This window comes from Dendroctonus ponderosae, unplaced genomic scaffold, assembly GCF_020466585.1.
Source record: "Dendroctonus ponderosae isolate FM_Combo_2020 unplaced genomic scaffold, Dpon_F_20191213v2 Dpon_F_20191213_3, whole genome shotgun sequence".
In the NCBI taxonomy this organism is placed as follows: domain Eukaryota; kingdom Metazoa; phylum Arthropoda; class Insecta; order Coleoptera; family Curculionidae; genus Dendroctonus; species Dendroctonus ponderosae.
The window spans coordinates 11331462-11354268 of NW_026018508.1; the positions used below are offsets into that span (position 1 = coordinate 11331462).

The 22807-nt window shown below is 34.3% G+C and overlaps 1 protein-coding gene across 7 annotated transcripts in view; it reads right to left on the minus strand.

Moving 5' to 3' along the window:
- LOC109546699 (tensin-1) overlaps positions 1-22000 on the minus strand; it is a 123938-nt gene extending 101938 nt beyond the window's left edge. For 6 of the 7 annotated variants that reach the window (XM_019917762.2, XM_019917763.2, XM_019917761.2 and 3 more), the window contains exon 1: positions 21574-21999. In XM_019917762.2, the coding sequence (XP_019773321.1) occupies positions 21574-21657 (84 nt within the window). In that variant the 5' untranslated portion in view covers positions 21658-21999. Of the gene's footprint in view, positions 1-21573 lie in introns of all 7 variants that reach the window. The other variant, XM_019917758.2, reaches the window with a different exon arrangement.
- Between the last annotated feature and the right edge of the window lie 807 nt (positions 22001-22807).

Consider the following 22807-nt stretch of genomic DNA (forward strand, 5'->3'; position numbering starts at 1 on the left):
AAGTAATCAAGAACTATCACCTAGAGGGTATCCTGCGACACACTTAGGCTCAAGCTGTAAGAGAAAATTCCAATTAGTAGAGAAATTAATTTGAAATATTAATATTAGGACTATCTTCAAAACTGAAAATACAATTAGAAGTAAAATTTCAGTAACAAAACCTCATGATATAATTGAAAATACAAAAATTGTAACTTATTAAATTCCTTGCGAATGCAATAAATTTTATATAGGAGAAACCTCAAGACTATTACACAAAAAACTCAAAGAACACCAATCATACATAAAAAACAGAGAATATCATAAATCACACATTTGTCAACATGCATTTGATAATTGCCATAAAATTCAATGGTATAATTCCACAATTTTAACAAAAGAACAATCCACAAAAAACGTAAAATTGAAGAAAGCGCACTAATTTTACTAAATCAAAATAATTGTGTTGCTTCATGTTCATTTAATTTAACTCATACATGATTACCTATGCTAAAATCTGAAGTAGACCAGAGAAACATACACCCAAATTAAATTTACACCAAATTTTTTTTTACAGAATTTTTTCTTACACTTGAGCCTAAGTGTGTCGCAGGATACCCTCTAGGTGATAGTTCTTGATTACTTTTTGATAAATAATTGCGAAATGGGAGCACTATTTATCAATCTGTAATAAAAGACATGAGGAAATTCTGTCGTTTTTAATGACAAAAATTTTTGAGGCAAAATACCCCAAAAAAAGTATTTTATAAAAAAATGAATCCGCCTTAACAATATAGAACTTATCTACAAGCCACAACATGCTGGTGCTGCATGAGCAAAAATTTAAAATTTAAGACTTTTTGCTACAAGTTGCCAAATAAAAGCAAACATAGAATTAACCAATACAAACCACAACGAACATTTTAGTATCGAAGTATCAGAACAGACGGTAAAAATAGAACAAGAACTAACGCGAAAAAAGAAAGCAATGTTGAAATGGAAAATTTAAAAAAATGTGTGTTTTATGAAGGCCAATGACTGATAAGGAACATTGAGCATTCGGTTCATTCTAGTATTACGCAATATTTTACTATTTTATGGCACTGTCCAATGAAGCCATTCTTCAACAGCATGCAAAAGTAATGTATATTTTCCAGTGGAACAACTAAAAGCTGAAGTTAAGTGTTATGCAAATTGCTTCCAATTCATGTTATCCTCGTTCTGGCATTCTTGTATAGAAATTTCGTCCTGAAGCCACTAATAAACTCCTGTGTTTCGTTCCGTACAGTTTAAATGCTGCAGATTCTCATTCCCCCTTAAATTCCCACACATTCTAGACAATTTCCATAAACTAGTTATTTCAGTCTAGGTTGGAATAGCCTTTGAACGCCATTAAACCTTGTTAGCGACCTCCTACAAGAGCCAATATTACCGTAAAATTAATGTGTGCAAATATTTGAATTTTCAATTCGTGTAATTGACACTTTGAGACATACGCAATTTGCGCAAAAGTGCGTGGGATTCAGAAGTGAAATTTAATAATTCACTGAATGGAGATGTTAATGGGTGGAAATGTTTGAAATGAAATAAGAGATTAAATTAAATGGCAGATGGCCTTTTGTAAATAGCGCTGAAAATTGTAAAGTTCAGCTTACAATATGAATGTTTTCTACTTGTTCACAAAGCTTAATTAAAAGCTAGTTAGACATAAAGTTAGAAGCCTTTAAAATTGCACAGGGGTTTGTGGTGGTTCAACTAAATAATTTTCTAAAAATGCGTTTTTCTCAGTTTTGGCTCGGTTTTTCCATATATGTACTTTAAAAGTTAAGATTGTTCGGTGGTTTTTCCCAATTTTTCGCATAAACGAAAGTAATAGAAATCGTAATGGTGGGCTGTAGTGGTGAATCTCTAACCTTTTCTCAGAATGCAGTTCATTGAGTTTTTTACTCGGTTTTTCCATAAACTGAGATTGTTGACAAAGTTGAGGTTTTTGGGTGGTATTTCGCAAGTATCTTAAAAGCCTGCTGTTTGTCATAGTCATAGTCATTGAAATTTCATATGCGACTAGTAGTGGTCAACCCACACTTTACTAAGAATGCACTTTAAAGTTAAAAGTTAGTGTTTTGCTTTTAGTGTGAAGAGTCAATTTGAAATTGAATATTGGAAATACATTAAAATTGACACCTTTGTAAGAATACACTTTCTTACATTTTTTCCTGGTTTTTGCAAAAAAGTAAAAAGTTAGTGGTTTTAGATGGTTTGTCGTAAAAAAACCCACAGTTAAAAGCAATTCAAATTTCATATGCAGCTTCTAGCCATGAAACTAAATAGTTTTCTATGAATACACTTTTTCAATTTTTGCCTGGTTTTTCCAAAAATGTCAAAAGTTAGTGGTTTTAGATGGTTTTTCGTAAAAAAACCCACAGTTAAAAGCAATTCAAATTTCATATGCGGCTTGTAGCCATGAAACTAAATAGTTTTCTATGAATACACTTTTTCAATTTTTGTCTGGTTTTTCCAAAAATGTCAAAAGTTAGTGGTTTTAGATGTTTTTTCGTAATAGAAAAAAAAACCACGCAGTAAAAAGTTATTCAAATTTCATATGCGGCTTGTAGCGGTAAAACTAGACACTTATAGGAATACACTTTGTTCAATTTTAACCTGTTTTTTTTTCGAAAATGTTAAATGTTGGTTTTTGCAAATGAAAACCATTAGTTAAAAGTTATTAAAATTTTAAACGTGGCTTGCAGCTGTAAAACTAGTAACGTATAAAAACCCACTTTTTTTTACTGGTTTTTCCAAAAAACTCAAAAGTTAGTGTTTTAAGTGGTTTTTCGCAACTTTTTAAAAAAGACGAAGCTTAAAAGTATTGAAATTTTACGTGGCTTGTAGCGATAAAACTAGACACGTTTCTAGAAATACGATTTTTCCAATTTTGCTTGCTTTCTCGGAAAACGTCCAGAGTTAATACATTTAGGCGGTTTCTTGCAATAAAAGACCCACAGTTGGAAGTTACTGAAATTTCATATGTGGCTTGAAGCGATGAAACTAGACACTTTAATAAAAAATAATTTTTTGAATGTTGGCTTGTCTTTGGCACAATCCTCACCAGAAAAATCCAGAGTGCAAGTTGAATGAATCCGATTCTGTAGCATTCATGTTCAGGTGCTTTCAATCTGTTGTTTAAGAACATTAATCGGACATTATAAATCAAGTGGCGCACAAAACACTTAAGAAACAACTAAGAGCATTAACAACAATGCATGCTCTAATATTTCCAGGCGTTTCTCACCCATTATTTGGCCCAATTTATCTTAAGGAGCCAGTTATGGCTGTCAAATTATTGTCGCGGACAAAAGCCACGATGGCCTGCAGTTTAATAGAAATCCCACGCAATCCGGACAGCATGTACTTAATGTTTATGCTCTAATTCGAAACTTGGCGCCGATTTTTTTAGGAGGTGAAAGTTTTCAAATGGAACAACAGTTTTTTGACTCTCTTTCCTAGTAGATTGAGCTAGTTCCTTCCACAAAATAGACTTATAATCCCTTATTAGTAGACATACAGTTTGGGAAATTACCTATCCGACAAGCCATTTGTAGCACAAACCCCCATTAACGTCTTACACATAATAACTAGAAATTTCGCCCCATTAATCCAGCTTTCATTCCTTACTATATATGCGATGAGAAGGTAAGAGTTTCGAGTCCCATATAATTTGGGAAATTCGCATTTTGTCGACTGAAACTCCCATTTGAGACACCAAGACCTGAATGTGTCGTATAGCGGGTGCTAATGGTGTCAGCAGGAACTTTGAGCTTTGTTATTACGTTACAAGCAATTTGGGTACATCTAGTTATGGAAATTTTAGTTTGCCGTTTTGCGTAAAGAACAAAAGAAATTTCCACTATTCTGCTTCTGAAGTTGTTTCCTTAAAAACATTTGTAAATCATTACTGTATCAGATTAAAGGGTGTTATCAATCAAGTTTAATATTTTTTGATGTTTTTCTTTCTCCAAAACTATGAACAAATAAATAGTAAACTCATGTACTAAGAAAATATAAAAACATTATAATCTTAAAAGGAAAACTGTGAAACTGACAAGAAAGGAAACGCATTTTTCCCATGGTATCAAAAATGAGAACCACAGTAAATTGGCAAAATGTCACACATAGACCGTGTATAGACCGCCACAACTTGCAAAATATGCATTCAGTGAGAAGCAAAATATTGCAAGATAAATAAAATTTCTGGTCGAAAAAATCGAATGAAGCTAATCGCCCAAATCCCTCAAACTCTACACCGGTTCATGGCAAAAAATACAATAAACAATAGAAATGTATTTCCACCAAACATAATTTGAAATACTTGCAAACTATAGCGTTTAAAATATCTCCCAAATAGGAAAGTGGTAGTTGATATGTTATTACTGATCGGAATGTTTCACTTCTTAACTGGTCGTAGCTCGATGAGAACAATATCAAGTTTAGCACCTTATTATGGTCGTAGAAACTGAATCTTATTAGGGTCAAACGGTTTTGCTACTTTAGAAACGTCTATACGAGTTAGATCAAGATACGGGTGATTGGTACTTACAATCAATTGATATTATCCCGCAGCCTAATAAACATATATATAGAATGTAAACAATCTTGATTTTTATTTAAGTTGTTATCTTGAGAAACCGATTTTTTCAAATTAGTCTTTCAAATTTCAAAACTGTTGAAGTTGCGCTTTTTTAAATGGATTATTCATTTGCTTTCGTATTTCACCCCCTCCTTGAAATCTATTGGTTTTAGAACGTTTGTATTTTGTTGTCAATTTTTCACTAACCTGTAAAATAAAACAACTTTCCTGTGTTTTTTCAACTTCAAATCAATACTGCATCTACAAATAATTTACATTAAATTTGCCAGCTGATTTAAGCCTGAAGTAGCGAGCAAGCAAACGAGGAAATTAAATGCACCTTTCTAATTTACATGTCGAGAGGATTGTTTATTAAAACTAAGAGTGTTTGATCTGTCCAAGCTAAACTGCATGTGTTGCATTATGTACAAACTAAACAGCAACATTTTCGCGGCAATTAGCACCAGTTTTCGAAATTGCATTTTATTAACGCCATACAGGAAAAAGTTCCAGAAGCCCATCAAAGTGTAATTGAGCGGATATTGCACTTTATTTCCTCGTAGCTGTTGCACAATTGCTCTAAAAGCGTCATTAGCCATTAATCTTAACTTGAAACGCTGAGGAAAACTGCAAATGAATAGCAACGTGTTACTGTCAAATTATTCTCAGGTAACTTAATTTAAAAAGCTTTCTCTGCTGAAGGCCAAGAGGCCAATTTCGCTCTAAGAGCTACTTAAGAAGCTGATTTTATAAGGAAATTGTGCTGCTCAAATAATAGTCCCAGCCCTGAGTTGCTTGGGGGGTTTAAAGCCTAAAAGCTTATTATTTGATATCCCCATCCAAGGTAACCAGAATTTCTAGGATAAAAAGGCAAATCTGTATTATATAAAAATTTCCTTGCAAAATTCCCCAATCGAAAGTGTGCTGGCAACAAAGAAGACGATTTATGTTTTCAGTGTGTTTCAAAATATTGACTTACAAACAGGAAACATTCAGTCATCTTATCTCCAAATAGGCAAGCCATTAAATTGTAAATATTGATTTCATTTTCGGTCGTGCTTATTTAGTCGGATTAAATTTAAGAGCGATAAACCCGATAACCGATTGATTGAATTAAGTGTTTAATTCGAGCAGAGAACTCAACAAGTCCGGGCTACGCCTTCAGAAGCCCAGTTTTGAAACGAGCTTCTTAATCAATTTGGGTTGATTTCACTCAGATTTTACTAATTTCTTGCAAAAATTCGCCTCGCTAGCTCTATAATTGTGTGTGAACATGGCGTACAACTGAACTTGCACAGCAGGACAACCAGGGCTAATCAATAAAAACAGGGAAGCTTTTTATGAAATTACATTATATCGAGCAAACATTTTTATGGAGTTTTGTGGACATTAGCAGCGTGTGCGGGGAATTAAAGCAGCTCTGTTTGTACGAGATTTGCATGATTCACTTTCCCTTCATAAACTGTTACTTTTTTACACTTCTAGCATTGGATGAGAACTTTAAGGGCAAATAATGTCTTCTGTATTAATTATTCCAGATCGTTTTGATAAGCTGCAAAAGCCTGTTTGCTGGACAAACCTCCATTCCTTCATTAGTGGATTTGAATACATCTACCGGGAGATAATTCCAACTTCGAAATACTTGACTGTGTAGACTCGTAAAGCTGAGCATAAAAATACACATTTTTCGCAAAACGACGACATTTAGAAGCAGGCAACGTAAGAGAGCTGATAGCGAACCATGGCCATTTCAGCCTCTTAATTGCGAATTTGCTTCCCAGCTTCTTGTCTTCGGCTCGGCTCCAGTAAATTTCAGCAACATTAAATTTCAAACGGCAGAAAATTGCCTCCACGTACCACGGTCGGGCTCTAATTGCGTGCCATGGTTCATTCATTTGTTTAGTTTCCATGTCAGATAATTTCGCCTGGAAAATTATTTTCAGCGATCCAGACCGTGATTTTGCACGGTCGGAATTGTCTTTTTTGCGTTTGAATATATATTGCCCGGTAGATAATCGGCCTTTACGGTTTGAGAGAGGACGGAAGATTTATGGACACGGTTGCAGAATGGAAGCACGTGAAAGGTGAAAAGGCTTGAAAGGGTCTGCAAGAAAATTGCCAACACTCCAAATTTACTGGGCCAGCCGTTATCAAACCTTTTTCTACTAAAATTAAACAGGTGTAGCTGAGAAATAGCAGGAAATATTTCAACCGCTTGAATGCAGGGCAAGGCTAGATAAGGAAACCTTGTGCTAGTTGCTGACAAACACAAGGACTTGAGCTTAAAAATGATATCGGAGCATATAAACCATGTTTCTTGGAAAAGCTGGCGCAAGGATAACTGTTACGTTGAAAATATTCTCAAGCCTTCAACAAGTAATTAGCAGCTTTTTTCAGTATCAAGGTTTGATTTGGAGTGAAATTAAGCAAAAATTAGCAGGTTGAAAAAATCATTTTTTGCCAACGACTAGGGAACAGATGAGCGAGGCAAAGTGGACATATTTGAGATACAATCAAGATAAAGTTAATCAAATTAACAAGAAAACTCCAAGGTCCGAAAAAAATTTGCAAAACCAGCCTAACAAGATCAAAAATATTCGAATTTTCGCCAAACCCAGTTGATTTTCATCTAATGAAACCCTAATTAAAATTTCTCGTCAACAATAAAAGATGGATCCCTTTCGCAACGTTGTGGCGACTTCCGGTGTAGTTATTGTGTTTTATTGAACCACACGCTCCAATTTTTTACAGAGAAAATAACTAACGGCGTTCTCAATTATTCCTCCCCTTTGGGGCCTGAAAAACCGAGCACGTAAAACGTTTATTATTTTATTTATGATTCGTTTCACACCCTATGGTTTCACTGCCAGTAAATGATCGGCTTTTCTGTTGGGACGCGCCGACCTTAAAATCGAAGGCCTTGGGATATTTTTATACAAACGGCGAACTTGTAGCAAGAATTTACAAAAAAGCGCCCCTGCCGAAATAATTTTTGAAAAAATATATAACCGGTATTTAAAATGTAAATTTATTAACACGTTCCATCATACAGATTGAGTAATAACGCATAAATAACGCGTTCCAATACGAAGTTAGTTCTGCCCATTTGGTTTTACATCTCAATCAAGATTATCGAAGAAGCGTGACGCTTTAGTGCCAGATTTCAGATTGCGATATTGGCAGCACAGGTAAAAGCGAATTAATTAATCATCTTCATTGAATAAAGGCATGAACGGTGGCAAGTAACGATTTCCTGATGAATGAAGCGAATAAGCGTCGAGATTCTAATTTCCAAATGCATATTTACTTGCTAACTGGCAAACAAGGAAAACTCAGTAAACTTTGGAGCTTCGCAAAGTTTCCATCTAATTAAACAGACTTTTGGATTGTTTGTCTAGGTTTCAATGCACTTTCTTAATTAAAAGGCAAATGAATCGCTCTCTGAAAGTATAAAGCCTGATCCATGCTAGTTTTTGCAAAAAAAGAGAATTAAGACAAGCTCTAAAAAAGTGTACAAAACCGTGCTAAAAATTAATGAGTTTTTACCTACTCTTACTATTAACCTTCACTCAGCGAATGATTCCTTATCATAAAAGGGCGCAAATTGAATTTGACAAAGCAAACATCCAATCACTGTGCATTAAATTAAGGTTACTGATACCAAGGACTAAACTAATGATGGATGTGAAAATACTTCGGAAAACGTGGGCGATATTTGTTGAGTAAACATAACCAGACGGTTGGATTTAAATGTATTTTTGGAATGTTGAAATCACACTGTGAAGAGGAACTGGTTTGTTTGTGTAATGGTCGATGTTTCCTTTTAATGATGGTAATATAACGGAGGTGACAAGTGTTACTGTTCCAAGTAAATAAACCCCCTGAAAAATTGAAAATGAAAGTCACTGAAATAAATGATCAAATCAGCTGAAGTTATTATGTTTGGTCTGTTTGTCGATGTTGGCTGATTAAAAATGTGCAATTCGTTCAAATGAACAGAAGTTATTAGAGTGAAACGGAAGGAAGCAGGAGCAGTTTCGAATAAACGACGTTTTGTTCGGCTCGTCGAGCTTTTACAGCACTTGTAGCTCATTTTCCGCTGAAATGACTCTCCTGAATGGCTCGGTGAAATAATTAGGCATTTGGTGGTTGAAGAAATAATTAAATTTAATTTATTCCGTCATTCATTTCGGTGCAGAAAATGATTAGTTTTTGATTGTAATTTCCCTTGGGGAGCAAATACAAATGAAGATTTAACTGCTGGAACTTTTCATTCGTACATTTCTCTAATTAGCTCTTTGATAATTGAGCAGATGAAAGTGGCGAAGAAACGCAAACTCAAACGGATTTAATGTGCGTTTCTACCGGTTCAACCTCACTATAAAACCATGATGAAGCTAAAAGTCAATTATTTCCAATCGCCTTCCTGGTGAATTACTGATTGAAAAAAGGAGCAGCAGCTTTGCTGTTAATTTAGAAACTAAACTCGTTTAATTAACACTAAGTACCAGTTCGACACTTTTTGCCTCCTAATCATGTGTCTGTTCATTTGTATCATGAAATCTACGATCATCGTTTTCTAATTAACCGTGTGTAAAAGCGAGGTAATGACCTGTAACTCTAATTGATTATGGGAGAAAGGTTGTTGTTGGGAAATTGTGCTTTGAATGCACCAAACTGGAGTAAAACTGGATGTGAAATAGGGTAAATCGAAAGCAATTTTTTACCTTCTCTAACAGAACACTGGAAGAAGAACGAGACATTTAACTGAAGTTAATAAATAGCAACGATGGCTGCCCTAAGTTCAACAGTTTTTAGGCTTGAAGAATCTATAAGTTTTCCTCACTGCAATGCACTAAATCTACACGTTACTGGCACTCAGTCAAATGAAAATTGCTTCACAAAACTGAGTAGGTACCAACAATGAGTGGGAAGCAAATGCTTTTGGGTTTTAAATCACAAAATAATGCGACTTTCTCCCATCTCAATTACTGCCTAATAATCCAATATTATTAAAGCGTTAAGGAGCTTTGTATGCCTTTGGTGAGAGGAAGCTGTTGCTTCGAAAAAGCTCCACCACAGGTGCCGGTAGACAAATAAGAATTAATTTAAATAAACCCGGGTGATTTACGACTTTAGATTTACGCCGCCCAGACAAATCCCAGAAGACAAGAAAAAACTTCATATAAAGCAACAACCCCTAATGTGATGCGTTTTATTCACAGCGTGCGATCAGAGCCGGTCTTCCTCTTGATCTCCACGCCTTAAAAGGTGATTCATGACAGGGTTTCCACCGAACTTAAAAATTCAGTCCTTGTTTCAGACTAGGACAAGTTTTTAAGACGGAAGATAAGGTAATACCTCCTATTTTACGTCAAATTATTTCCTTTGAGTCGTGCATTCGTGTCACGAATAACTGCTGCAGAAGAACGGAAAAACGAGTTTTTTTTCACTCGGTTAGAATGTCAACGAAACGTGGCGTATATGGCGACGTTATTTATTTGGCTGGAATTAGGTGACAAATTTTGGTTGAACGAAGAAAGCCGCCCATCTGATAAAAAAGCGGTGTAGGCTGGTGGTTTTCAAGCTGAAGATAATCTTGCCCGAAGCGAAATGAACATAATTACAGATGGAAATGATTCCTCGTATCTCGGTTAACACCTAATTAAGAAAATACTGAAAAATTATTCTCATTAAATAGCGCTTAATGAGAAACCAAGGAGGAAAAAACTTCAACAACCTACTGCAAATGGTTCCATTCCAGAAAAGTTTTCAATTCCCGCCTTCTTCTCCAGCAACTCCAAATCTGTTCAACAACGCAAACGTTTCAATAATTTCCAAATACAAAAGTTTTCGTAGAAGAAGCAAGGCACTTGGTGAAGCAAAAAGAGATTGTTGTGCATTGGACTTTCGTTTAGAAAAGCCAATCATGGTCGGTTAGGGTCGTTTGACGACGATTTTTTAAAGCTAATGAGTCTTTAACACGTGAAAGAGAAGGTCTTATCTGAATTGATTTTGACATAGCCAAAAACATGTTACTTAGATAAAAGTTGTCATTGCCAGCCAAAACAAACTGCAACGACAAGGAATATAAATTAATCTTTGCAAGAAGAGCGGTATATTTATTCTTCATTCCCTTGTGTGTGTGTTCATCTACATTTTGACTTCCTCGAAATTTCCATTCAAAACCGGCCACAAATCGCATTTTTTGCAACACACTTTCATTCCTCTAAGAAACTGCAGTTAAATTATCTCTTTCACTGTTAATTTTTGAACAACCGATAATATTTTTCACAATTGCAATAAAACTTCTTTTTGCACTGTTGTAGATCAACTAAAAATTCCTCCAGATACTTCAAACATGGAACTTGTTAACTGAACAAAGTGCAACATTCAAATGTTTTTCATTCGAAAAACCATTAATTAAACTTGTCGTGCAGACTGGCCGATAATTTTTGCAACAGACATGTTAATTTTGTAACGTATGTTCGCATGTCTTAAATTACCCTTTAATTATCTGTGGAATGACTTTATCGAAAAAAGAAGCAACACTCGGCCTTTGTTGGTGGTCTTTTAAGATCCCTATCATTATAAACGTATAAGGTTTTCAGCTTTTTTTTTAAGAATCAGTTTTTAGTGGGTTGTGAAAACAATAATGGTGGGTTTCAGCGGAGAGGAACCTAAAAATTCGACGTCCTGTATGTATGATGCATTATTACAACCGTCACACCGATCCGGCTAATAAATAATAGTATTTTTATTAAAAATTAAATAAAATTGAAACCACGTCATATTTTCATTGCCCACCAACATTGAATTCAAATTGAGAATAAAGGATGTAAATTTCAAATGAAACAATCCCACTTTAACGTTAATTAATCAAGCTTTCATCGAAAAAGGCGGAACATTTCAGACCGGCTCGAATGAAAAATGACTGTATTAATAAGAAAATGAAATTAGTTCGAAGCTATATTGTCGTAAGTTATGAGCTTTTAAGAATAATAAATTTATCTGAAAAGCTCCATTGGCCACCAATGGAAACGTCTTTTCAACGAGCTTCACTTCCGTTTTAATTCATTAATTTTTTTTTGATTCAGCACGAAATTATAAAACATAAGCAGAACAAAAAGGACAGAGCCAATTATTTAATGCTCATAAATATGCAAAAATAATGGTTTTATAATGAAACCCAGAAGAGCTGTTTTGGAAAGTGGATGCAACGCATTTGAACTTTAATTAATTTGCTTTGAGCGAAGAGGATGAATTTAAAATTAATTGATCGAATGATGTTGAGCTCCCACATAAAAAAAACGGAGGCTGAATACATTTAGTGGGAAGTTGCAAATGAAGAAATAGAAGAGATGCTATTATGGGCAAGTAAAAAACTAAACACTGAGCTCGAACAAAACCCATATCTTTCAAAAGGCGATGATTAGAGATAATCGCCGCTTTCAATGGAGCAATCAGGGTACGATTATCCACCTACAAATCAGTTGCGAGTTGAATTATGCTCACTCGTATTGGTATTTACTGATGAGTTCGGATCGGAAAAATGAATAAAATCCAAAAACGAATTGACTGCGATCCCGATAGGTTTGTGAAAACATTTTTACTTAAATCTGTTCGGGCACGTGGGAGACTCACATCCATCCATCCAGCACCGAATTAAATATTTTTTCAAGTAGCTTCACATAACTTGACGAAATAACTACTCAGTCAAGAGTCTGAAAGATTAATGTTTATGTTTACTTTCATAATTAAATCGGCAAACACAAGGCGTCAACCGGCAAGTAATCTATTTGATTTTTAAATTAAAAACTCATGGTCGTAGGTTAATTGAATCAAACGATATGAAATGGCCTCAGCGACCAGTTTTTTCGCTCATAAGGAGTCTGATTTATTAAAATGAGCTTGACGGGAAAGAAAATTATTATCGAAACTATTTAGGCTTATTATATAGCTTCAGGTCTGGTAACGAGATTGAGACATATCATAAGTAGCCAATTTGTCATAAATAATAATGTTTTGATATTGCTAACCAGCATAATGGTTACTACTTGGGCGTGTCTAATTGGTAATACAAACTAAACGGAGCCAGTTTCTTTTTAGCTAATAATTTGTGGCGCTATTTGATTTAGCAACAGGTCAATCAACAAAAAGTGATATCAAGTTGCAAGCTTTTATGATGGTCGTAAATATGACCGGTAATGCCGTTTAGCATCTCATTTATTGACTCTCAATAGATAAATTTATGTCTTGGAACTGTAAGGAAAACACTTGGAGGCTCATTTGAAACACACACCAATATTTTATGTCTTTCTCTTCCTGTTTTTTTTTTCTTATCTGAGCTTGTAGCGTTCTGGATAGACTAATTGTGGATAGTTTTTATTTGGAACATACACACAAAATTTATATAAATGATGCAAAAGCCTAAGGAACAAATTATGATCAAGGGAAAACAGCAATTTTAAAGTAAAATCAAATAAAAATTCATTCAAAATCGAGTGCGATGTAAAGCACACAAAACTGACTTTGTTCTCATCAAGTGTTTGCAACTTTAAAGCAGGCTTTTTAGAGTGACAAAACATGTTAAATGCATTTAGTCCCTACTACTACCCACCAGTGTAAAGTAGGTACTTTCGTCGTCGAAATAACTGGGAAAACTTATTCGGAAAGTTCAGTTTTCCTGGCAAACCTGCTCGAAAGGAGAATCGCAAGTGAATCCTCAATGGATTACTTGACGTTAACGATGTTTTATCCGAAAACAATCCTGACTTACACTCGCACCTTATTCATTTGAATGACAAAATTATTGCAAAAATAATGCGAAATGATAGATTTTTAGTGAGAGAAAAGTTTAGTATGAATGCACAGATTTTATGCGCACAAAAATTAGATTTAGATTAGGACTTTTGTGCGTCCTTTAACTTATATTAGAACGTTCCTGTAATATATTTTTAAACATTTCTTGCTTAATGTGGCTAAGAGAATGAAATTGGCTTCGAATATGCATCACTAATCGTTGAACATCATTATTTTTACATTGGAGAGGCTTTGAGAAACGGACAAAATCGCCTAAACAATCGAAACCTGCTTCATTGAAAAAATCGACATTAAAGTCCCAGAATATCTAAAAATGCAATACCAATGCTGAGGCAGCCAATTGAGCTTCATTTTTATTTATTATTTTTTTAAACGGAATTTTAATTGAAAAGTCCGATTGAATTTCTTCTGCAACTTCTAGAAATCATTTTAAAAACTTTAAATAGCTCTTAAACAATTTAGAGCCAGAATAGAAATGAAGCGTTAATTAACAACAGAACAAAATGTTCAACTTTAGATTATTCAGCAACTATTGACGTGAACAGAAAATGGTTTGCACGACATTCAGGTCTTAGTCTCCGCTCTACCCATTTCATATAAGCTGAACGAGCTTTATAAGTCAACTTTCCCGGTAGTTTTCACCGAATGACCGCCTAATTCACATGCGAACCTGTTCGACTCTTCAACCTCAAATATTAATCAGCTCTTCATTTGAATAAAGATTATCAAAACTGTCGTTGTCACCGAAAGGTGAACGTCTGAATACGAAATACCGGATGAAAAGCATGACTAGAAAGGCATATTTGTGTCTATTTGGACGTAGGAAGCTTCAAAACACTTACCGTTTGAAAATAGTTATGGTAAACGAGTCGACCTTTTATGGTAATGCAAAACTTCGGATTGATGTTTTGTTATTTGAGACGTTTATGGTCGGTTTTTGTATCTGGAGCAACGTACTAGTTAGTAACAGGCGAAGCCAATTTAAGTCTATTTGCCAGTGATCCAACTTCAAAGCTCAAAAAAGCCTATTTGGGTGTCTCATAAAATCTGGTAAAAGGTCGAGGAAATGGACTTTAACACTGGCCATTAAACTACTTCCATGAATCCATCTAATACGCGGGCCATAAAAATGACCAAATCGGCCAAACAATACCAAAAAAAAACTGTAATAAAGCCATCGCCACATTTTCCAAATGCCATGTACAGAATAAAGACAATATAACATAAAAACCCATTGTTTAATTATGTTAATTCCAATTTGTTTGTTTATTTAGGACAGTAAAATTTTGTGACATGTCGCGATGCAAATGAGCTTTTGAGGGCATATCCCATAGCATTCATGGATTATTCATGGAATGAAATGCTAATGAACGTTGATTTCGGACGTAGCCTGGTTGGGAATGATTATGTAGATTACATAAGAAGATGTGCGAATTTTTTTCCGAATGCAACTTTCCCATGTAATTTTCCGCTAATGTTTACAAAGCCAATAACTTCAGCTGAGAGCAGACCTGCTAGATATGGCTTTATATGGGAGTGGAGATGAGTCAGATTTATAAATGGTAGTCAGTGAACCCTTACGGACTGTCAAAAATACATCGGAGTCATGCAGGATATTTATAGGCAAACTAACAACCTTTTAGATATTATTGACATGTAGGTAGTATATTTATAACGGGAACCCATTCAAGTCTCTGGAAGTTAATTGGAGGCACGCAAAGACCATTAACTTCGTTTAAAAATTAGATCTACATTATTGCTGCTGGATCTAATTGCACATACACACACCCATTCTGACACTATTTTACTGATAATGGCCGATTAACTGATGATAATTAGTGGAAAAAGTGAAATAGAGAATTCGCAACTAGAGTGGAAATATTACTTTTGAACTTGATTGCGACAGATAAATGCGTTTGGAAATTTACATCCTCTACGACTGTAACACGCTAATGAAACGATCTTAATTTCTGCCATCCATTAAAACGTTCTGTTATAATTTCGATATTTGCATAATTCTATTCACTTGAGAAATTTGGATAAAAATTCATGTTAAGCAACGTTTATTTAAAACCTTGTTTTTTGCTCAATCTTAAATGTTATAAAAGCCGCGCTTCAAAACCATCAATGAAATAAACCAACACATTTTAAGTTAAGTTACTTTGCCAAAATTTCCCATAGCAGATGTATCATTGTTTACTATGAACATCAACCTAACCGATTTTCCTTAATTTGCATTAACTAATAAACATTTCGTTGCCACAATTAAGCCAAATTGATAAACATTTTAATAACAACTTCACAGTTTTTTCAACCGACGATTATCTTGGGGTTTTCCGCACCATTACAAACCTAAAACAGACTGAAAGCATGTGTTTTAAATGGAAAGAACGCCGCGTTTTTTTTTCTGAGAAATTTTCAAGATTTTGTGTTTTCAGAACCCTATTTAGTTGGCAAGTTGTCGGATCATTAATCGTTAGGCTCGATAATAGACACCTAATTGGGTAGAAGCGGCAATTTAGATGTCAGGGTTTAAACTGAAATCGGGTTTTCAGTTCCATTTTATAACTAATTATGAGTTCCGCTAGCTTAAATTTCCGCAGCTCGGCTCCACTAATAGGGAAATGTTCATCGCAATACCTACGATGGCTGGAAAAATGCTCGTTAAACATACATAAAATGCATGTGAAAGGTTTATATAGGTTTATTCATATCGAGTTGGTTTCAGATTTTTGAAGCTAAAGTTTAGTCGTCCATAATTTTCCAAATGTATACTACATGTCTAGGAACTATGTTTTTTTCTGCTCCAAACCTTATAAATTATTAAATAGCCTTTTTTAACTCGTTTGTCTCCGCTTAATTATTGATTTTTTCAATAAATTCGTGGTTACTTGACTTTTACATGTGCGGCTCAACAAGCAAATCAAATTTCTACAGAAAAAGTACCAAGAAAACATTGAACCAGTGAAGCTGAAGAAAAGACCGAGAACAGTAAATTTCTCTGGAAAAAGTGGCTAGATATTACGAAACAAAAAAAACAATTAGAACAAGTAAAAACTCTTTAGGAACGGAAATAATAATTAAACAGAACACCGGCAAAGAGTACCATGCAATTTTCATTAGTTTCTGTGGTTAAAATGCGCCAAGAACGATATCGCGAATAACCAAAGTATTAACTAGAGATCCTAATCGACTAGAAAAAAACTAAAAACTAAGACGATGTCAATCGAATGTCATAGAAAGTGATAAAATAAGATTCAATTCACATTATAAAAAAAGAATAATAAGAATAATTATTACTGTGGCAAACAAGCGGCTGAAAAATCGAAAAGTTGAAAACTTTGTAAATAGATCGATTGATGAATAAAACACAAATATTATGGTGAGTTTGCATCGAATTTAAATTAAGTTTTGGTGATATACAAATAATCCCGGAGTTATCAGCCAATTTATTTACTTGGTTAAACTGGCTAATAGAGAGCAAATTTCCAATTGGCGGTCCTGTTTTTCTGCGAGAATTAAACGACAAAATTGATGTTTTGCGTGCTCACTTGACCGAAAGTGGGAACTAGACCAAATTGAGTTATTTTATTAAATAACTTATATATTTAAATAAAATGTTCCTCTACATCTTCTCTCTAAACGAATTAGTTGCGAATTCGTAAACTCTTTACAAAACTGGCAAAGTGTCTTTGCATACTGAGGCTTCACAGTGCAAAGGTGCTGACAAGATTGCATCAATAGAAAATAAAAAAATACGGAACGAAGGACAATTAAAATCGCAGAACAGTAATAATAATAATGTACGGGCTTTGAATTCCAACACGACAATTATTCTAACAGTAAACCCAATAACAATATTCAAATGGCGTTCATCTTCCGACACTTCGTGCCGTTTTCGTGATTATATTACTATAATTAAGTTTTTATGGTAATACACGATTAGGAAGGATTTTCCAATAAATTGTGAAAAGCACGATTTTATCGAAATACACGGGTTTGGAAATTATGCCCCAGCGGTCAAGAGGAAATATTTGCTTTTTTTACAGGAAAACTGTTGATGTTGGTTGAAGAAAAATTGAAATCTTTGATAATATTTGAGTGCTCTTAGCAACGAAAGTCCATTTGACGATTCAACTGAATGGCATTCGGATAATGTTAATTGTTGAAACACACAGTGGCATCAAACTCCATTTATTTCGGGCAGATGCCATTTAATCTGAAGAATGCTCTAAGATTGCTTTCGTGGTTTATTATTGGATTCTACAGGCTGGCCGGAGCTGACGGACTTTCTTTCCCTGCCTGTTTTAACAACTGTACCTGTTTGTTTTTATTTACACAACAATCTTGCTGATCTGTATATTATCCTGATTAATTTACATTTAATTAGAGGTTTAGAGAAGTTGAGTAAATATTTAACAGTTAGAATCCGAACAGCTTCAATAGAGCGACTGGAACTATCCGACCGAGCATTTAAAGCAATTGAACGGTTTTTAGAAGTGCAATTTTTTTTCGGTTCTCGTCATTGCAAAACCGTGTTTATCTAGTCACATGTTGCCTGATTATTTCCGTTCATAGTCCAACTAGCCTTGAATCATCAGCATTATCAATTAAACAAAATATTCGAATTCCCATCTACCTAGTAACTGAGAAAGTTTGGGCCAAAGTCTCAGAAAATGGGCATCAAAATCAATGTCTTCTAAGAACATTGGTTTGTTCAGTTTCGCTGCCCAAAAATCTAAAAAAAAAATTATAATGTTCCAACAACTACGCGTTTTCCTCAACATTCAATTCAATTCAAACAAATTGAAAATCAAAAAAGACCATGTTGTCAATGGCAATTCGCCAATTAGTTTTTTTCAGGTTTGTTTATCGCTTTAACAAATGTACAGCGTTCAAAGTCATTGCCAAGGTTAGATAATATTGCATTTGATGGTTTATACATTTTCATTAGTTTGCCATTTATACGGAAAATTGGTATTAGTCATTTTTATGTGTTGTTTCCATCAAGCGAAATTAGACTAGCTGCAGGAACGATTGAAATAAAATTGACGCCTAAAAGAGGCATTTTGGTGCAGGTGTTTTCTTGCAGACCCACTAAATACTTTAATTATAAATGCGTGTAACATAATTGCTTATTAAATCAGACATCACGGAAACATTGATGGACTGTGCCCGCATAAAGTGCATTAAATTAGATAAGGGCATGGTTATTCAATTAACACCCTTTCTTGAAGATTATTCGATTAACTTTATTTAATTAGTATAAATCGATTAAGGAGCACAGTAAACAGACAATGAAAATCCTCAAAACTCAGTTCGTATTTTTTTTAATTCATCAACTCTGATAAATTGTGTAGCAAACTCCCCAAAGAGTGGCATGATTAACTAAGTATATTTTTGGTGGATTCATTTAAAAGAATGTTTCAAAAAGGGAACAGTCAGCTAATGCTCATGGAATTTTTCCAGGTCATTTGCCATCGAAGAGAATAATGCGACTAATTGATAAATTTCAAAGTGTATTGTCACATAATGTTGAAATGAAAGAATTAAGACAAACGGTTGTAGAATGTTAAAATCGCTATTTTTCGGCAATAGTTGCTGATCGTTAACTAAATAATAATTAGATTCGGCGGTTTGGGCTTGCGGTAAAAAAATCAAATTGCAAAGAACTGCGAATAAAAATAGATAATTATAATTATCTGAATGTTGTTCCTTCTTTATTGGAAATTAATCAACAAATTGTACATTCAAGATGTTCTACGATAAGTTATCTTCATGTCAGCATGTGAAAAACTTGATACCATGTACAGTTACAACAAATAACGAATTACACAAATCAATCAAATCTAATAACAATAATCGCAAAGCCATTATCTGGATAAGTTTTGATATTCTCTGTATGGCCAAATAGAAATGGGCCTGAAAGCTTTGTTGATTGGGAAATTTGAGAATATTTTAAAGATTCTTCGGAGGAAATTCAAATGAAATCTATAATAAAAAAGCAAAACTTCCTAGTAAACAACGCGTGTTTTTAAATAGGAATCGAATTAAATAAATTCCAATCCAATCGCATAAAACATCATTCATGTAAATGTAAATATAAACATTGTTTTAATTATATCTGTCTTGATCCTGTTTGACCTCAGCTATTCATTTACTAGAAGAATCGGAGAAAGATGTTTGTTCGGAATGCACAAACCACACAAGTTTACAAATGTAAATTTGCAGCTAAAGTTACCCTAGAGATATTTTCGTTCAGTGATTTGCTTGGGCGGTCGAAATGTCGTTTTGTGTGTTCTCTTTACTTCCTTAATTGAGATTCGAATACAGGATTTTTATTTAAACGACGACTCAAAGCGGCAAATGAAACGGGTTTCTGGAATATTCGGAAGCCGAAAAGATGTTAAAATATATCGAATTGCCTTACTATAAAATGTAACCTGATGCTCTCTTTGGAAGAGTGGAACCGATAGTCTAAAATATTTCCGAAATGGTGGTTTTTCCGTGAGTTTTAGCTTGTTTCTTTAGAATAAGAGTATATTAAGAATATATAAAGAAGTTTCTTTAGAATAAGAATATATAAAGCAATCAAATTTTCACAGTAAAAAATTGAAACCGAGAATTTTTGTAAGAAGAAAAACAGTTTGAAGCAAAAATTGATTAAGTAAGTAATCTGAAAAACGAATAATTTATTCAACTTCGAATGTGCGCACTGCATTAAATACATATATTGCAAATACTTTGTAAATATTTTCAAAATCTAGCCCCTAGTGAAGTTTGGATGATAAATTTTATTAAAATATATCCTTTGTTATAAATAAGTCGTTCAAAAAGCAATTGCAACAAACTTGGTTAAAATATGACAAGAGAAAAATAGACGAAGAAAATATGAGGAACTTCAAAGGACCGTCTATAATAATTCCTGTAAAAACTGCTGGACAAATAAATTAACTAATTTCAATAAATAGCCGCCGAAATTTTTTTGGTTTATTTTTTTTCTTTATCCAACCTACAAAATCAGCAAACTATTGATTTTTCAATTCGTTTTCACTTCGATAATGATGGAAAAATCTAAAAAATATATTTTACTTATTTTCTATTTAGGAACTTGATCGTCAGATCTTAAAAGATTGATTTAAGGGACCCTTCGAAGTTATATTTTCTTCGTCGGCTTTTCTCTTCACATATTTTAACAAAGTGAAACATACATTGTTTTGAATTATTTATTTAGCAGAATTGAAGCCCCACTAGTTACAAGATTTTGAACGTTTAAACAATAACTAATATATTTAATATGGTGTTCACATTCGTAGTTGAATAAATTCTTCGTTTAGAAAATTAATCAAATTTTGCTTCAAATTGTTTTTTTTCTAGAAAAATTCTCCTCTTCAAATTTTTACAACATAAATTTGATTGTTTTGTCAAAAAATTTAATTTTAATAAAACAACTCACGAGAAAATTACTTTTTGGATTGGAAATTAAAATTTTTCGTTATTTCCTACGTAAGTTTGTTATCTGATTATTTTCCTAAAATTAGTCAATTTGTTTGATTCGCCGTTTTGAAAAGAGTGTTTTTAGAGTCCGTTTGAATTTGCTAATATATTTCCCCTCTATACCATATGCATGATCCTGGCAGCTTCCATACAAAATTAGTCACACAAATGAAAAAAACTGGGAAATCCAAACGAACACCAAACAATCGTCTAGGAAATGTTGGGCAAATAAATGAATTAACTTCAATGTGTTGACGAAGTAAATTAATTAACTTCAATGAAATAAATAGATGACAATCTTTGAACGTTAAAAATAACGGACACGAAGAAAAAAAAGTAATTTTAGGTTTTTCAAAAAAACTGTTAGATTGCATTTATACCACTTGCCCACGGTATTATTGATGTAACAATATATTTTGCTAAAAATCGCAAACCAGCGCAAGCTCTTAATGGGTTCCCCACATTTAAACTAGTTGCAAACCTAAAAAATATTAAAAAATCCGCTTAAAATGCAACAAAATTTGGTGTGCACCAATTTCCTAAATGCGTTTTTATATGAAAATAATTTTCTCAAATACAAGAACCTTTGTAAGGAGTGGCCGATGGGGTGTTAATACTGAGAATGCTGCAGTCTAATTTTAATTTACCTTTAGTAATAGATGTAGGGGTGGACTTATGGTAGGGGCCTTTTTCTTTTCTTGATTACATAGACAGGATTTAATCCACGGCATCTCGAAATAAGTCAAAATTTCCAAAGTGTCTTCAACACTGTTCAATCACTTGAGTATATTAATGGGGGGACATTAAAAAAAGTCTGACAAAATGGGACATAAACTGCGAAAAAATCGTGTAACTACTTAAGCCAAAAAGGTAACTTAACACTTGGGACAGCACACTAAATAGCGAAAAAGCGGGGTGGTTAGTAAAGCTGGAGCCGATATGTCTTTCGGTGGTTTTCGTGTTCGCTAAATCATTGTGGTTGGACAGCGACACGTGCGATCCGTGTTTATACTGAGCTCGGCATAGCTTTTTCGCTGTTGAGCTTTCGGTTTCCCGGACGCAACTGAATTGTTTGACATAAAATATCAGCAGCAGGCCGCCAGGCCGGAACTTGGGACGCAGCCTCCTCCGCAGCGCCGCTTTGAGCTTTTGATACACAAGTTGAGGGCGGGAGAGTTCGATGGGCGCAGGCTACCCATACCCATCAATGACCATGCAGCTGTCCATTGTTGTGATCATTTTCTGGTGTTTACATTCTGTCCATTCACCTTGAAACGGATTTTTTATACCGAGGTGCGATCGGCCTAAACACGCTTGACCAACACCGATCACACGTGCTTTGTTGAAATTGAGGCCTAATCGGAAGGTTCGGAAATTGATTTTCTTGCAATCGATAGCTTCAACTTTCGTCTATTCACATGTTTTGCTCGATTTTCGGCTATATCTGCGAGAAATGCCATCAGATGCACCTTAGTGGTGACCGAGACAAACGCCTTGCAAAAAAGCAAGATTAAGTCCATGTCCAAGACCAAGACTGTCTTTTGGTTGGCAAGACCAAATGTTGGTAGTATTTTAAACGCTTTACTTTAAATAGTTCATTGTCAATTGGGCTACAATATTTATCAAGTATTATATACGTAGTTGTTCTAACTTCCTTATAATGATAGGACGGGTTGACGAAATTAACACATACAGGGGTATTCACGCTATACGGCACGGACGTTTGCGGCTAGCCCGTTTGTTTTTTGCAAAGTATTATTTGATGAATCCACAGACGCCTATCGGTTGCACATTTTAAAAATATTTTTGTAATGTACAGAGTGTCCCAAAAGCCCTAAAAGTATCAAAGTTGTGTTTTTCTAAATGAAATACCCTATATAT